The sequence below is a fragment of the Entelurus aequoreus genome, linkage group LG23 (genome assembly GCF_033978785.1).
Source record: "Entelurus aequoreus isolate RoL-2023_Sb linkage group LG23, RoL_Eaeq_v1.1, whole genome shotgun sequence".
Lineage (NCBI taxonomy): Eukaryota > Metazoa > Chordata > Actinopteri > Syngnathiformes > Syngnathidae > Entelurus > Entelurus aequoreus.
In genome coordinates this window covers 42,323,160-42,341,433 of record NC_084753.1, presented here as the reverse complement: position 1 = coordinate 42,341,433, position 18,274 = coordinate 42,323,160, and the positions used below count along the sequence as shown (strand labels likewise).

Below are 18,274 nucleotides of genomic sequence, written 5' to 3'. Positions count from 1 at the left end.
CGCGGGTTGCCGACCCCTGCTATAGACAAACTAAACAGGTCCCAAATTACAACAAAAAACTCTGGAAAAAAAATATGAACAATTAAACGGGACCAAATCCCCCAAAAATGGGACCTGAAAACCAAAATGGCCGACAACCTGAGCGTCTTACTGTATGAGGTCATTGATGATATCATGTCATGATGACAAAGTGTACAAACTTCTTGTGAGGCATGATATATTTTTGAGTGTACTAAAGCCCTCAAAAACGTTTCAGTTGACGGTATAATGACAATATTAGTAAATACCAGCTTACTTTAGAGCACAGTTAACATAAATGCAAATAAAATCATTATTAAAATAATCATGAATGATTTTTATGCTTTGTTATCTTTAACACAAAGCTAAGATGTAGAAATGTTTTTCAAATGTTAGCATACACTACCGTTCAAAAGTTTGGGGTCACCCAAACAATTTAGTGGAATAGCCTTCATTTCTAAGAACAAGAACAGACTGTCGAGTTTCAGGTGAAAGTTCTCTTTTTCCGGCCATTTTGAGCGTTTAATTGACCCCACAAATGTGATGCTCCAGAAACTCAATCTGCTCAAAGGAAGGTCAGTTTTGTAGCTTCTGTGACGAGCTAAACTGTTTTCAGATGTGTGAACATGATTGCGCGAGGGTTTTCTAATCATCAATTAGCCTTCTGAGCCAATGAGCAAACACATTGTACCATTAGAACACTGGAGTGATAGTTGCTGGAAATGGGCCTCTATACACCTATGTAGATATTGCACCAAAAAGCAGACATTTGCAGCTGGAATAGTCATTTACCACATTAGCAATGTATAGAGTGTATTTCTTTCAAGTTAAGACTAGTTTAAAGTTATCTTCATTGAAAATAAGGACATTTCAATGTGACCCCAAACTTTTGAACGGTAGTGTATGTTCACCCATGTTGTTTTAATTTGAGTATTTTTCATACAGAAAATGTATAAAAGTGGCCCTCGCATCTTTAAATTTTTCTCTATTATCCATCTTATTGTCAAATAAGTTGTTAGTAAAGGGGACAGATTTTCTGGGCGCACATAAACATCTGAAATATGTGTGCCCTTCTACCTTCATTTGTGTGTAATTAAATTATTTAGAAATGACACGTTTTGTTGTAAATGAGGGTAAAAAAACACATTAGTGCATCAATTGAGGAGAATTAGTCAATTACATTAATAACATCCTGTAATTTGAATTTGATATTAATTTCATCTTCTGAGAGATTAAAAATGAACAACTCTGCCAAACTCTGTACCACCTATTTGACTGATGAAGATTATCACATTGATTCAGAAAGTATAGATAACGACACATTAGGATAATACTATTAACTAGGGATGTCCGATAATGGCTTTTTGCCGATATCCGATATGCCAATATTGTCCAACTCTTTAATTACCGATACTGATATCAACCGATATATACAGTCGTGGAATTAACACATTATTATGCCTAATTTGGACAACCAGGTATGGTGAAGATAAGGTACTTTTTAAAAAAATGAATCAAATAAAATAAGATAAATAAATTAAAAACATTTTCTTGAATAAAAAAGAAAGTAAAACAATATAAAAACAGTTACATAGAAACTAGTAATTAATGAAAATTTGTAAAATTAAGTGTTAAAGGTTAGTATTATTAGTGGACCAGCAGCACGCACAATCATGTGTGCTTACGGACTGTATCCCTTGCAGACTGTATTGATATATATTGATATATAATGTAGGAAGCAGAATATTAATAACAGAAAGAAACAACCCTTTTGTGTGAATGAGTGTAAATGGGGGAGGGAGGTTTTTTGGGTTGGTGCACTAATTGTAAGTGTATCTTGTGTTTTTTATGTGGATTTAATTAAAAAAAACAAAAAACGATACTGATAATAAAAAAAACGATACCGATCATTTCCGCTATTACATTTTAACGCATTTATCGGCCGATAATATCGGCAGACCGATATTATCGGACATCTCTACTATTAACCGTGACATGTAAGTGTAAAAAAATATGATTTGTACATTTTTTACATATGCTTGCTATATTTTTAAACAAAACAATATGAGGTTGTATTTATTTTCAAGTTATCATGCCATCATTTTGCCAGTCCAGCCCACTCGGGAAAAGATATTTCTCCATGCGGCCCCTGATCCAAAATGAGTTTGACAGCCGTGTTTTGGAGGTACGATAAGCATCAACCGGGACTGTCAAGTGAAAAGTGAAACAAAGAAGAAGATTTAAAGGCCTACTGAAAGCCACTACTAGCGACCACGCAGTCTGATAGTTTATATATCAATGATGAAATCTTAACATTGCAACACATGCCAATACGGCCGGGTTAACTTATAAAGTGACATTTAAAACTTCCCGGGAAATATCCGGCTGAAACGTCGCGGTATGATGACGTAAGCGCGTGACGAAGTCAGAGTAACGGAAGTTATGGTACCCCGTAGAATCCTATACAAAAAGCTCTGTTTTCATTTCATAATTCCACAGTATTCTGGACATCTTTTGCAATTTGTTTAATGAACAATGAAGGCTGCAAAGAAGACAGTTGTAGGTGGGATCGGTGTATTAGCAGCGGACTACAGCAACACAACCAGGAGGACTTTGTTGGAGCGCTAGCCGCGCTAGACGCCGACCTCACCTTGACTTCTTACGTCTCCGGGCCACCAAACGCATCGGGTGAAGTCCTTCGTCCTTCTGCCGATCGCTGGAACGCAGGTGAGCACGGGTGTTGATGAGTAGATGAGGGCTGGCTGGCGTAGGTGGAGAGCTAATGTTTTTAGCATAGCTCTGTGAGGTCCCGTTGCTAAGTTGCTAAGTTAGCTTCAATGGCGTCGTTAGCAACAGCATTGTTAACCTTCGCCAGCCTGGAAAGCATTAACCGTGTATTTACATGTCCACGGTTTAATAGTATTGTTGATTTTCTATCCATCCTTCCAGTCAGGGGTTTATTTTTTTGTTTCTATATGCAGTTAAAGCAAGATGCTATCACGTTAGCTCGTAGCTAAAGCATTTCGCCGATGTATTGTCGTGGAGATAAAAGGCACTGAATGTCCATTTTGCGTTCTGGACTCTCATTTTCAAGAGGATATAGTATCCCAGGTGGTTTAAAATACAAATCCGTGATCCACAATAGAAAAAGGAGAGAGTGTGGAATCCAATGAGCCAGCTTGTACCTAAGTTACGGTCAGAGCAAAAAAAGATACGTCCATCACTGCCTCTCAAGTCCTTCACTGTAACGTTCCTCATCTACAAATCTTTCATCCTCGCTCAAATTAATGGGGTAATCGTCACTTTCTCGGTCCGAATCTCTCTCGCTCCTTTGTAAACAACGGGGAATTGTGAGGAATACTAGCTCCTGTGACGTCACGCTACTTCCGCTACAGGCAAGGCTTTTTTTTTTATCAGCGAGCAAAAGTTGCGAACTTTATCGTCGATTTTTCCCTACTAAATCCTTTCAGCAAAAATATGGCAATATCGCGAAATGATCAAGTATGACACATAGAATGGATCTGCTATTCCCGTTTAAATTTTAAAAAATCATTTCAGTAGGCCTTTAAGCAAGTGGATTAACACTCAAAGCAGGAAGAACATAGCGTCAACATTCACTTCCTCACATTACACCAACATTTTTGCAACAAATTCCTAATAACATTGGAGTGCTCCTGTTCTACAGTGGAACTTGGACCACCGTAAACACATAGGCAGATCCTTGCATTGACGTTTTAACCCTACGAGCAAACAGAAAACTGGGGTCCAAACTTTCCATTTACATGACTAAAGCGTTCCTCGAGGCACCCTTTTATGTTGCCTCCTTTCTGGCAATTGTTGTTGTAATGTGATTTATGTAACTATGGTGTTGCTGGAGCTTGTTTACTTAAGGTGCAGTCAGTAGTCATTTGCTCAACTTATTTAGTTATTCCATTTAAGGTTCCGGGCAGCACGGGGGTAGAGGTTAGTGCGTCTGCCTCACGATACGAAAGTCCTGGGTTCGAGCCTGCGCTTGGGATCTTTCTGTGTGGAGTTTGCATGTTCTCCCCGTGACTGCATGGCTTCCCTCCGGGTACTCCGGATTCCTCCCACCTCCAAAGACATGCACCTGGGGATAGGCCCCTCCCACCTCCAAAGACATGCACCTGGGGATAGGCCCCTCCCACCTCCAAAGACATGCACCTGGGGATAGGCCCCTCCCACCTCCAAAGACATGCACCTGGGGATAGGCCCCTCCCACCTCCAAAGACATGCACCTGGGGATAGGTTGATTGGCGACACTAAATGGTCCCTAGTCTGTGAATGTTGTCTGTCTTATCTGTGTTGGCCCTGCGATGTGGTGGCGACTTGTCCAGGGTGTACCCCGCCTTCCGCCCGAATGCAGCTGAGATAGGCTCCGGCGACCCCGAACGGGACAAGCGGTAGAAAATGGATGGATGGATGGATTCAAGGTTCCATTTTAGGTGCTATTTTTCGGCATTCGGGCTATTCAACTTGTGGCCAGCATCTTCAGTTCAAAGAACTTGCAAGAGATTCACATTTTTGTAGCAGATTTTTAAAAAAACAATAAAGTGCGGTTATATGATCTGTGACTATAGCTTTTTTGCAGGAAGTCCTTTTTAAAAACAGCAAAACGCTTCTGTAACTTTAACAAAACAAGTCCAGCAAAATTAAATGTCTAATGTGAAGAACGCTGGGTCTCCGGAATATACAGGAAAAAATAAGACTACTAGTCAAGGTCATTCCCGGCAGGCACAAGACATTAAAACAACGTTGAGAACCTGTTGAATTTGGTCCTGATGTTGAGCAACTCCAACCTAATGTTGGAACAACAGGATTTTAGACCAGTGGTTCTTAACCTTGTTGGAGGTACAGAACCCCACCAGTTTCATATGCACATTCACAGAACCCTTCTTTATTCAAGACAAAGTTATATGTTTTTGGTAACACTTTAGTATGGGGAACATATTCTAAGTAACAAAGACTTAATTTAGACTTATTTGGACACTAGGGGAACATATTCTAAGTAACAAAGACTTCATTTAGAGTTATTTGGACACTAAGGGAACATATTCTAAGTAACAATGACTTAATCTAGAGTTATTTGGACACTAGGGGAACATATTCTAAGTAACAAAGACTTCATTTAGAGTTATTTGGACACTAGGGGAACATATTCTAAGTAACAAAGACTTCATTTAGAGTTATTTGGACACTAGGGGAACATATTCTAAGTAACAAAGACTTAATTTAGAGTTATTTGGACACTAGGGGAACATATTCTAAGTAACAAAGACTTAATTTAGAGTTATTTGGACACTAGGGGAACATATTCTAAGTAACAAAGACTTTATTTAGAGTTATTTGGACACTAGGGGAATATATTCTAAGTAACAAATACTTAATTTAGAGTTATTTGGACACTAGGGGAACATATTCTAAGTAACAAAGACTTAATTTAGAGTTATTTGGACACTAGGGGAACATATTGTAAGTAATAAAGACTTAATTTAGAGTTATTTGGACACTAGGGGAACATATTCTAAGTAACAAAGACTTCATTTAGAGTTATTTGGACACTAGTGGAACATATTCTAAGTAACAATGACTTAATTTAGAGTTATTTGGACACTAGGGGAACATATTCTAAGTAACAAAGACTTCATTTAGAGTTATTTGGACACTAGGGGAACATATTCTAAGTAACAAAGACTTCATTTAGAGTTATTTGGACACTAGGGGAACATATTCTAAGTAACAAAGACTTCATTTAGAGTTATTTGGACACTAGGGGAACATATTCTAAGTAACAAAGACTTCATTTAGAGTTATTTGGACACTAGGGGAACATATTCTAAGTAACAAAGACTTCATTTAGAGTTATTTGGACACTAGGGGAACATATTCTAAGTAACAAAGACTTCATTTAGAGTTATTTGGTTAGGGTTAGGGTTAGAGGGTTAGGGTTATAATAAGGCCATGCCGAATAAGGCATTAATACGTACTTAATAATGACTAGTTAAGAGCCAATATGTTACTAATTTGCATGTTAATAAACAACTAATTAATGGTGAATATGTTCCCCATACTAAAGTGTTACCATGTTTTTTTTACTGGTGCACAAAATGAAGCGTGCATGAACATCACCTTGTTCAAAGAACAAAACCAACACAGTGCATAAACTCACAACAAATTACACACGTGCAAATCAGTCTGACTTCTGCTGTTGCCGTATCCGTAATACGCCGATAGGGAGAAGTTTTTATTTACACGATGAGTCGGGTGTGTCTTGACCTCTAGGGTTCCATCGAACCCAGGTTAAGAACCACTCTTTTAGACCATGTTTAATCAATGTTGAGTTCTGACGTTGACATTAGTTTGACCATTGAGTATTGGTCATATTCCAACCAATAATCTACAACACAAATACAACGTTGAAACAACATGCTTATTGACGTCGTTTAATCAATGTCAGGATGTGACGTTGATTTGACCATTGAAATCTGGTCATTTCCCGACCAACAACGTGGACCCAGGGTTAGCCACCATTGTTTCAATTTACAAACAACTATTTTGCAACGTTTTTTAGAAGTCAGTTTAAAAAAACCAACATATGTACAATCAACATTGTATCAATGTCTTGTGCCTGCTAGGTTAGCTTCATGAAATGTGGCTGCCAAAACAATTTTGTTGAATAACCCCGTCATAGATTATTCTACAGTGCTTCACTTAGTTTCACATTTTTATGCCTGATATGAATGTTGAAGAATTAGATGACTGTAGACCAGGGGTCACCAACGCGGTGCCCGCGGGCACCAGGTAGCCCGTAAGGACCAGATGAGTAGCCCGCTGGCCTGTTCTAAAAATAGCTCAAATAGCAGCACTTACCAGTGAGCTGCCTCTATTTTTTAAATTGTATTTATTTACTAGCAAGCTGGTCTCGCTTTGCCCGACATTTTTAATTCTAAGAGAGACAAAACTCAAATAGAATTTGAAAATCCAAGAAAATATTTTAAAGACTTGGTCTTCACTTGTTTAAATAAATTCATTATTTTTTTTACTTTGCTTCTTATAACTTTCAGAAAGACAATTTTAGAGAAAAAATACAACCTTAAAAATTATTTTAGGATTTTTAAACACATATACCTTTTTACCTTTTAAATTCTTTCCTCTTCTTTCCTGACAATTTAAATCAATGTTCAAGTAAACTTATTTTTTTTATTGTAAAGAATAATAAATACATTTTATTTTAATTCTTCATTTTAGCTTCTGTTTTTTAGACGAAGAATATTTGTGAAATATTTCTTCAAAGTTATTATGATTAAAATTCAAAAAAATTATTCTGGCAAATCTAGAAAATCTGTAGAATCAAATTTAAATCTTATTTCAAAGTCTTTTGAATTTTTTTTTACATTTTTGTTCTGGAAAATCTAGAAGAAATAATGATTTGTCTTTGTTAGAAATATAGCTTGGTCCAATTTGTTATATATTCTAACAAAGTGTAGATTGGATTTTAACCTATTTAAAACATGTCATCAAAATTCTAAAATTAATCTTAAACAGGAAAAATTACTAATGATGTTCCATAAATTGTTTTTTTAATTTTTTCAAAAAGATTCGAATTAGCTAGTTTTTCTCTTCTTTTTTTTCGGGTGAATTTTGAATTTTAAAGAGTCGAAATTGAAGATAAACTATGTTTCAAAATTTAATTGTCATTTTTTTTCGTGTTTTCTCCTCCTTTAAACCGTTCAATTAAGTGTAAATATCATTAATCATTAATAATAACACAGAGTTAAAGCTAAATTGAGCAAATTGGCTATTTCTGGCAATTTATTTAAGTGTGTATCAAACTGGTAGCCCTTCGCATTAATCACTACCCAAGAAGTAGCTCTTGCTTTCAAAAAGGTTGCTGACCCCTGCTGTGGACTCTATACTCACTTCTCTACTTTGACCACAAGGTGGCGCACCATCACCACATGTAAATCTGGTGTCTTCATCGTTGGACTGTCAACAATCAGTCTAATTTAGTCCAAATAAATGCAAATTACATATTTTATTCAGAGCTTATTTACAGTGAATATATCCCCCCCCCCCCCGCCCCCAGTAATACAGGTAAAAAGTACATAAGACATTTGCTATTACAGATAGACTTTGGAATGTTGCGCTTCTCATTGCTAAAACGGCTTCACAAGATTCAATTTAGCATTATTATTTTCCCATACTAAACTAGCTCGCACGGTGAATTGCATGTCACGTCTACATTCCACCGTTTTTACATTCAGTCCAGATATGCAAAATACTATCCACATTAAAAAAATAGCCACGTGAAGAATATAAGACATCCATTATGCAGGAATTAGGTTACATACATAAAGTGTGTTCTTTTGGTAGAAAACTCAACATTACAGTGCTGGGAAACAAGTATTTGTTGCATGTAGGCCCCTATAATGTGCTGCACACAGGCCCCGACATTTGTCCTGCACTCACAGTGCACCATCATGTCACCACTACAAGTCGTGCTTTGGTTCTTTTCATGTAAATACACCACCAGACCAAGATATCATACAGACCTCTGCCATAGTGGAAATCAGTTTGGATCTGTAGCTTAACTGATCAGATGTGTGCATTGAAACTTGTTAGTTTGGGGTCAAATGTACATTCCGTCTTGATCAGGGATTCTTATCAGGGACCTGCTCAGTGGCCCAGTGGTTCGAGTGTCCGCCCTGAGATGGGTAGGTCGTGAGTTCAAACCCAGGCCGAGTCACACCAAAGACTATAAAAACGCGAGCCATTACCTCCCTGCTTGGCACTCAGCATCAAGGATTGGAATTGGGGGTTCCATCCATCCATCCATCCATCCATTTTCTACCGCTTGTCCCTTTTGGGGTGGCGGGGAGTGCTGGAGCCTATCTCAGCTGCATTCGGGCGGAAGGCGGTGTACACCCTGGACAAGTCGCCAACACAGATAGGCAACATTCACACACTAGGGACAATTTAGTGTTGCCAATCAACCTATCCCCAGGTCCATTGGGGGTTAAATCACCAACATTATTCCCGGGCGCGGCCACCGCTGCTGCTCACCGTTCCCCTCACCTCCCAGGGGGGTGAACAAGGGGGTGAGTCAAATGCGGAGGTTAATTTCACCACACCTAGTGTGTGTGAGACAATCATTGGTACTTTAACTTTAAACTGTGGTACATCTCCATCAAGAATCATTTGATTAAAGTACAGTGTTTTATATGTCCTATAGTCTTACTGTTCAAACTGTGTGTAACGTTACAATGGCCAGAAATATTCATGGTTTTTAATCAAATACTTAAGCCAGGGGTGTCCAAACTTTTTCCACTGAGGGCCGTACACGGAAAAATGTAAGCATGCGGGGGCCATTTTGATATTTTTCATTTTCAAACCTTAACAAAATATATGGAATTTTTTTTTTTTTAACCTTTAGGGCTCCCGGGGACTATAAAGTGTCTCAGTCATTAAACTGTTAAAAATAAGTAAAATTATTATTTTTTATTTAACGCTTACAGTAAATCTCTATATCAACTTGAGGTTGATATAAAGTATATAAAAAAAAAGGTTTTCTGTCAAAGACAACTTAGTTTTTTATAGTAAAACTGAAATATGCAGTATTTAGTAATTAGAGCCCTAAAAGATCAATAATGCAGGACACCATTGATTTTAAGTCTTTAATATTTTTGAGTAATCACAGTGGAAAGTTAAATAAAATCTTACTAAATATATTTGGGATCCAAAAGGTCCCCCACTCATAAAGTGATACATTTTTATTAGTTTTTTTTTTACTTTTAACACTTAAATTACGAGATCAACTTCAGATGTATCTGTCCATTTTACGTTTGAACTATTATTTTGTTTGTTTTATGCTCTTTTGTCAAATAAAACTTTGATGTTTTTATATGGCAACCACACAATATATGCAATATTTTTTTCCACGTAAAACATTTTAAAGTGACATTTAACTAATAACTCATTATAACATAGATTTTTAGTAGGGATGTCCGATAATGGCTTTTTGCCGATATCCGATATTCCGATATTGTCCAACTCTTTAATTACCGATACCGATATCAACCGATACCGATATACTTTTTAAAAAATAAAATAAAATAAGATAACTAAATTAAAAACATTTTCTTGAATAAAAAAGAAAGTAAAACAATATAAAAACAGTTACATAGAAACTAGTAATGAATGAAAATGAGTAAAATTAACTGTTAAAGGTTAGTACTATTAGTGGAGCATCAGCACGCACAATCATGTGTGCTTACGGACTGTATCCCTTGCAGACTGTATTGATATATATTGATATATAATGTAGGAACCAGAATATTGATAACAGAAAGAAATGGGGGGAGGGAGGTTTTTTGGGTTGGTGCACTAATTGTAAGTGTATCTTGTGTTTTTTATGTTGATTTAATAAAAAAATAAAAAAAACTATACAGATAATGAAAAAACCAATACCGATAATTTCCGATATATTACATTTTAACCCATTTATCGGTCGATATTATCGGACATCCCTAATTTTTAGTTTTGTTTTTTTTTTTCAAAAAAAAGAAAAATAAACAAAGACAAACGAAAAAAAAACCAGCCTGCATGGCAGCTTTGTGTCAACATTGCAACTTTTTCTAGTTAGATGTCACCTCATTCCACTTTTTTCAAATGTTTTTTTTTTAATTTTTGCAATATTATCAATTTTGCAATTTTTGCAGAATGTGTGGCGGGCCGGTAAAGAATTAGCTGCGGGCCGCAAATGGCCCCCGGGCCGCACTTTGGACACCCCTGACTTAAGCCTAGTGCACTACTGTATTTCAATGTTCGTCATTATGGTGGCATTTGAAAAGGTGGTACTTGGTAAAAAAAAAAAAAAAATTTTAAAGTTTGAGAACCACCGATCTACTTTTTCAAATGTTCTTGTAATCAGACCATGTTTTGGGTGTATTAGATCAGTGGTCCCCAACCACCGGTCCGGGGACCGGTACCGGTCCGTGACACATTTGCTACCGGGCCGCACAGAAACATTAATTAATTTATAAACTACCGCAGTGGTCCTCAACCTTTTTGTAGCTGCGGACGCTTGAAAATTTGTCCCACGGACCGGTGGGGGGTGGGGGTGGGGGGGTGTATTTAAAAAAAAATATTTTTTTTTTTTTTTTCCATAAAGAAATACAATCATGTGTGCTTACGGACTGTATCCCTGCAGTCTGTATTGATATATATAATGTATATATTGTGTTTTTTATGTTGATTTAATTTTTTAAAAAAAAACCTTTTTTTTTTTTTGAATTTCTTGTGCGGCCCGGTACCAATCGGTCCGCGGACCGGTACCGGGCCGTGGCCCGGTGGTTGGTGACCACTGAACTACCGCATTTTCTCTGACTCAACTTTGGCCTGTCCCACTAAACACAGCAATAAGCTTGTTAATAGTTGTATATTACAACTCCTTTGTTATAGTACATGAGACATATAAAATGTTATTGTGCCAGATTGGAGCCAAAGGCTAATTTGTTGGCTGTTTTTATCAGCCACACGCAGAAAGCCGCTCCATGAAAATAATGCATACCTTAAACCGGTCCCTGGTGGGAAGAAGGTTGGGGAACCCTGTATTAGATGTCTGCAGACAGTCGGAACATGTCAGGTAAACATTCCATCTAACACACCAAAAATCTGGTGTGATTACAAGAACATTTTGAAGAAGAATATGAAGAAGAAGACATAGTGAACCTCTTTGAGCAAGCACTGAAACTTATCTTAATTCCAAGCCTCATTCAGATTGGATTTGACTGAATAAAATGTCTCTTATATCTGAGCATGTCAATTGGAAGTTTCTAGTGGTTGTAAATGTGCAGGCTGGATTGGATCCATATGCAAGACAAGAAATGGAAACATGACATCCTTGCACGCCGCCGTGCTCGTCACTTCAGAAGATTTTGAGTCTCTTGCCGGTCAGTCTGCTCCCTCTGGCCAGCATTCTGTGTCCGCCCGGCGGCTCCCTGGACAGCGGGCAGTACTTGATGGTGTGCGCGTTGTCTCCGTTGGCGCTGCACAGCGGGCAGGTGTAGGCCCGCAGGATGGGGCACAACACCCTCCCGTCCGCCGTCTTCAAGATGTGCGTGCCGTACACCTCCTCCGGCGCGCCGTTGTTCCGACAGAACACGCACACTTTGGGCTCCGGCTTGGCCTGCTTGCGTCTCCGCTCCGCCGAGAGCGCCTCCAACCCCGCCAGGCCGCCGCCCCCGCAGGCGGCCGCCGCGTCTCTACCAACGGCCCCGAGTTGTCCGTACGGCCGGAGGAGCGAGATCCGCTCCTGGAGCTCGCAGAGCGAGAGTGGCGGGGAGCAGCAGCAGTCCTGGCGGGCTCTGCTCGGCGCCGTCACGCAGTCGTCCAAGCCCAGCGTGGCTTTCAGCGACTCCGTGATGGAGTTGGGGCCGCAGGGGGAGCCGCGCATCTTGTTGGGGGCCACAAGTGTCGACAGGCCCAGGTAGTCGTTCCAAAAATTGAAGGTGTAGTCGTAGGGAGAGCGCGCGTCCAAATAGCCGTGGTCCACAAGATCCATGGTGGGCGGGCTGGCGGGGAGTGTGGCGGTTTTCTCCCGGAGGCGAGGATAAGTTGCCCCCGTTAGCGGCGGGGGGAAGGGGCGTGGTTTGGTTCAAGTTGACGATGAAGCGTGACGGTCCACACCGATCCAGCAGGGGTCCACTGGGCTGGAGAAAGGTACATTAGAGCAGAGTTTTTCAACCTTTTTTGAGCCAAGGCACATTGTTTTTTATTGAAAAAATCCCACCAGCAGAGAACATGAAAAAAATGAAACTCAGCAGCCGATATTAAAAGTTGTTGTCGCAATTGTTGGATATAACTTTAAAGCATAACCAAGCATGCATCACTATAGCTCTTGTCTCAAAGTAGGTGTACTGTCACCACCTGTCACATCACACCCTGACTTATTTGGACTTTATTGCTGTTTTCCTGCTCCTATTTTGGTGGCTTTTCCTCTTCTTTTGGTATTTTCCTGTAGCAGTTTCATGTCTTCCCTTGAGCGATATTTCCCACATCTACTTTGTTTTAGCAATCAAGAATATTTCAGTTGTTTTTATCCTTCTTTGTGGGGACATTGTTGATTGTCATGTCATGGTGGACGCGGTATTTGCTCCGCAGTAAGTCTTTGCTGTCGTCCAGCATTCTGTTTTTGTTTACTTTGCAGCCAGTTCAGTTTTAGTTTTGTTCTGCATAGCCTTCCCTAAGCTTCAATGCCTTTTCTTAGCAGCACTCACCTTTTGTTTATTTTTGGTTCAAGTTGACGAGCAAGCGTGACGGTCCACACTGATCCAGCAGGGGTCCACTGGGCTGGAGAAAGGTACATTAGAGCAGTGTTTTTCAACCTTTTTTGAGCCAAGGCACATTTTCTGCGGAGGCACACCACCAGCAGAAATCATTAAAAAACAAAACTCAGTTGACAGTAAAAAGTCGTCGTCGCAATTGTTGGATATGACTTTAAAGCATAAGCAAGCATGCATCACTATAGCTCTTGTCTCAAAGTAGGTGTACTGTCACCACCTGTCACATCACACCCTGACTTATTTGGACTTTATTGCTGTTTTCCTGTGTGTAGTGTTTTACTTCTTGTCTTGTGCTCCTATTTTGGTGGATTTTTCTCTTTTTTTGGTATTTTCCTGTAGCAGTTTCATGTCTTCCTTTGAGTGATATTTTCCCTCATCTACTTTGTTTTAGCAATCAAGAATATTTCAGTTGTTTTTATCCTTCTTTGTGGGGACATTGTTGATTGTCATGTCATGGTGGACGTGGTATTTGCTCCACAGTAAGTCTTTGCTGTCGTCCAGCATTCTGTTTTTGTTTACTTTGTAGCCAGTTCAGTTTTAGTTTTGTTCTGCATAGCCTTCCCTAAACTTCGAAACCTTTTCTTAGCTGCACTTGCCTTTTGTTTATTTTTGGTTCAAGTTGACGATCAAGCGTGAGGGTTCACAGCGATCCAGCAGGGGTCCACTGGGCTGGAGAAAGGTACATTAGATCAGTGTTTTTCAACCTTTTTTGAGCCAAGGCACATTTTTTGCGTTGAATAAATGCAGAGGCACACCACTAGCAGACATCATTAAAAAACAAAACTCAGTTGACAGTAAAAAGTCGTTGTCGCAATTGTTGGGTATGACTTTAAAGCATAACCAAGCATGCATCACTATAGCTCTTGTCTCAAAGTAGGTGTACTGTCACCACCTGTCACATCACACCCTGACTTATTTGGACTTTATTGCTGTTTTCCTGTGTGTAGTGTTTTACTTCTTGTCTTGTGCTCCTATTTTGGTGGCTTTTCCTCTTTTTTTGGTATTTTCCTGTAGCAGTTTCATGTCTTCCTTTGAGCGATATTTCCCACATCTACTTTGTTTTAGCAATCAAGAATATTTCAGTTGTTTTTATCCTTCTTTGTGGGGACATTGTTGATTGTCATGTCATGGTGGACGCGGTATTTGCTCCACAGTAAGTCTTTGCTGTCGTCCAGCATTCTGTTTTTGTTTACTTTGCAGCCAGTTCAGTTTTAGTTTTGTTCTGCATAGCCTTCCCTAAACTTCAATGCCTTTTCTTAGCGGCACTCACCTTTTGTTTATTTTTGGTTCAAGTTGACGAGCAAGCGTGAGGGGCCACACCGATCCAGCAGGGGTCCACTGGGCTGGAGAAAGGTACATTAGAGCAGAGTTTTTCAACCTTTTTGGAGCCAAGGCACATTTTCTGCACACCACCAGCAGACATCATTAAAAAAAAAACCTCAGTTGACAGTAAAAAGTCGTCGTCGCAATTGTTGGGTATGACTTTAAAGCATAACCAAGCATGCATCACTATTAGAGATGTCCGATAATATCGGCAGGCCGATATTATCGGCCGATAAATGCGTTAAAATGTAATATCGGAAATTATTGGTATCGGTTTTTTTTATTATCTGTATCGTTTTTTTGTTTTTGTTTTTTTTTAAATTTTTTTTTATTAAATCCACATAAAAAACACAAGATACACTTACAATTAGTGCATCAACTCAAAAAACCTCCCTCCCCCATTTACACTCATTCACACAAAAGGGTTGTTATTAATATTCTGCTTCCTACATTATATATCAATATATATCAATACAGTCTACAAGGGATACAGTCCGTAAGCACACATGATTGTGCGTGCTGCTGCTCCACTAATAGTACTAACCTCTAACAGTTCATTTGACTCATTTTCATTAATTACTAGTTTCTATGTAACTGTTTTTATATTGTTTTACTTTCTTTTTTATTCAAGAAAATGTTTTTAATTTATTTATCTTATTTTATTTTATTTTTTTAAAAAGTACCTTATCTTCACCATACCTGGTTGTCCAAATTAGGCATAATAATGTGTTAATTTCACGACTGCATATATCGGTTGATATCGGTATCGGTTGATATCGGTATCGGTAATTAAAGAGTTGGGCAATATCGGAATATCGGATATCGGCAAAAAGCCATTATCGGACATCCCTAATCACTATAGCTCTTGTCTCAAAGTAGGTGTACTGTCACCACCTGTCACATCACACCCTGACTTATTTGGAGTTTTTTGCTGTTTTCCTGTGTGTAGTGTTTTACTTCTTGTCTTACGCTCCTATTTTTGTTGTTGATCGTCATGTCATTTACGGATGTACTTTGTGGACGCCGTCTGCTCCACACGCTGTAAGTCTTTGCGGTTGTCCAGCATTCTGTTTTTGTTTACTTTGTAGCCAGTTCAGTTTTAGTTTCGTTTTGCATAGCCTTCCCTAAACTTCAATGCCTTTTCTTAGCGGCACTCACCTTTTGTTTATTTTTGGTTCAAGTTGACGAGCAAGCGTGAGGGGCCACAGCGATCCAGCAGGGGTCCACTGGGCTGGAGAAAGGTACATTAGAGCAGAGTTTTCAGCCTTTTTTGAGCCAAGGCACATTTTCTGCACACCACCAGCAGACATCATTAAAAAAAAAACTCAGTTGACAGTAAAAAGTCGTCGTCGCAATTGTTGGGTATGACTTTAAAGGCCTACTGAAATGAATTTTTTTTATTTAAACGGGGATAGCAGATCTATTCTATGTGTCATACTTGATCATTTCGCGATATTGCCATATTTTTGCTGAAAGGATTTAGTATAGAACAACGACGATAAAGATTGCAACTTTTGGTATCTGATAAAAAAAAAGGCTTGCACCTACCGGAAGTAGCGTGACGTAGTCAGTTGAACATATACGCAAAGTTCCCTATTGTTTACAATGATGGCCGCATGAAGTGAGAGAGATTCGGACCGAGAAAGCGACAATTTCCCCATTAATTTGAGCGAGGATGAAAGATTTGTGGATGAGGAAAGTGAGAGTGAAGGACTAGTGGGGAGTTGAAGCTATTCAGATAGGGAAGATGCTGTGAGAGCCGGGGGTGACCTGATATTCAGCTGGGAATGACTACAACAGTAAATAAACACAAGACATATATATACTCTATTAGCCACAACACAACCAGGCTTATATTTAATATGCCACAAATTAATCCTGCATAAAAACACCTACGTGTTTGTTATGCTAGCTCCTAGCTCCTCTGCTAGCTCCTAGCTCCATAGAACACACCAATACAATTCAAACACCTGATCAACACACACAATCACTCAGCCCAAAAGACCGTTTACCTAACCCAAGGTTCATAAAGCTTATATATTTAAACAAAGTTACGTATGTGACGCGCACGTACTGGCAAGCAATCAAATGTTTGGAAGCGCGCGGGTGGGACCTGATATTCAGCTGGGAATGACTACAACAGTAAATAAACACAAGACATATATATACTCTATTAGCCACAACACAACCAGGCTTATATTTAATATGCCACAAATTAATCCTGTCATTTCAGTAGGCCTTTAAAGCTTAACCAAGCATGCATCACTATTAGAGATGGCCGATAAATGCGTTAAAATGTAATATCGGAAATTATTGGTATCGTTTTTTTTATTATCTGTATCGTTTTTTTGTTGTTTTTTTTTGGTTTTTTTTAATTAAATCAACATAAAAAACACAAGATACACTTACAAATAGTGCATCAACCCAAAAAACCTCCCTCCCCCATTTACACTCATTCACACAAAAGGGTTGTTTCTTTCTGTTATTAATATTCTGCTTCCTACATTATATATCAATATATATCAATACAGTCTGCAAGGAATACAGTCCGTAAGCACACATGATTGTGCGTGCTGCTGCTCCACTAATAGTACTAACCTTTAACAGTTAATTTTACTCATTTTCATTAATTACTAGTTTCTATGTAACTGTTTTTATATTGTTTTACTTTCTTTTTTATTCAAGAAAATGTTTTTAATTTATTTATCTTATTTTATTTATTATTTTTTAAAAAGTACCTTATCTTCACCATACCTGGTTGTCCAAATTAGGCATAATAATGTGTTAATTCCACGACTGCATATATTGGTATCGGTTGATATCCGTATCGGTAATTAAAGAGTTGGACAATATCGGAATATTGGATATCGGCAAAAAGCCATTATCGGACATCCCTAATCACTATAGCTCTTGTCTCAAAGTAGGTGTACTGTCACCACCTGTCACATCACACCCTGACTTATTTGGACTTTATTGCTGTTTTCCTGTGTGTAGTGTTTTACTTCTTGTCTTACGCTCCTATTTTTGTTGTTGATCGTCATGTAATTTACGGATGTACTTTGTGGACGCCGTCTGCTCCACACGCTGTAAGTCTTTGCGGTCGTCCAGCATTCGGTTTTTGTTTACTTTGTAGCCAGTTCAGTTTTAGTTTCGTTTTGCATAGCCTTCCCTAAACTTCAATGCCTTTTCTTAGCGGCACTCGCCTTTTGTTTATTTTTGGTTCAAGTTGACGATCAAGCGTGAGGGGCCACACCGATCCAGCAGGGGTCCACTGGGATGGAGAAAGGTACATTAGAGCAGAGTTTTCAACCTTTTTGGAGCCAAGGCACATTTTCTGCACACCACCAGCAGACATCATTAAAAAAAAAAACTCAGTTGACAGTAAAAAGTCGTCGTCGCAATTGTTGGGTATGGCTTTAAAGCATAACCAAGCATGCATCACTATAGCTCTTGTCTCAAAGTAGGTGTACTGTCACCACCTGTCACATCACACCCTGACTTATTTGGACTTTATTGCTGTTTTCCTGTGTGTAGTGTTTTACTTCTTGTCTTGTGCTCCTATTTTGGTGGAT

The 18,274-nt window shown here is 38.8% G+C and overlaps 2 protein-coding genes across 4 annotated transcripts in view; one reads left to right on the top strand and one right to left on the bottom strand.

Annotated features, from left to right (window-relative positions):
- alms1 (ALMS1 centrosome and basal body associated protein) overlaps positions 1-18,274 on the top strand; it is a 237,185-nt gene that overhangs the window by 12,182 nt on the left and 206,729 nt on the right. The gene's annotated exons all lie outside the window — the stretch shown is intronic.
- Positions 11,618-12,647, bottom strand: LOC133641081 (nanos homolog 1-like). The gene has a single exon (XM_062034919.1). It carries the CDS (start codon positions 12,596-12,598, stop codon positions 11,963-11,965), a length of 636 nt encoding a protein of 211 aa, XP_061890903.1. The 5' UTR covers positions 12,599-12,647; the 3' UTR covers positions 11,618-11,962.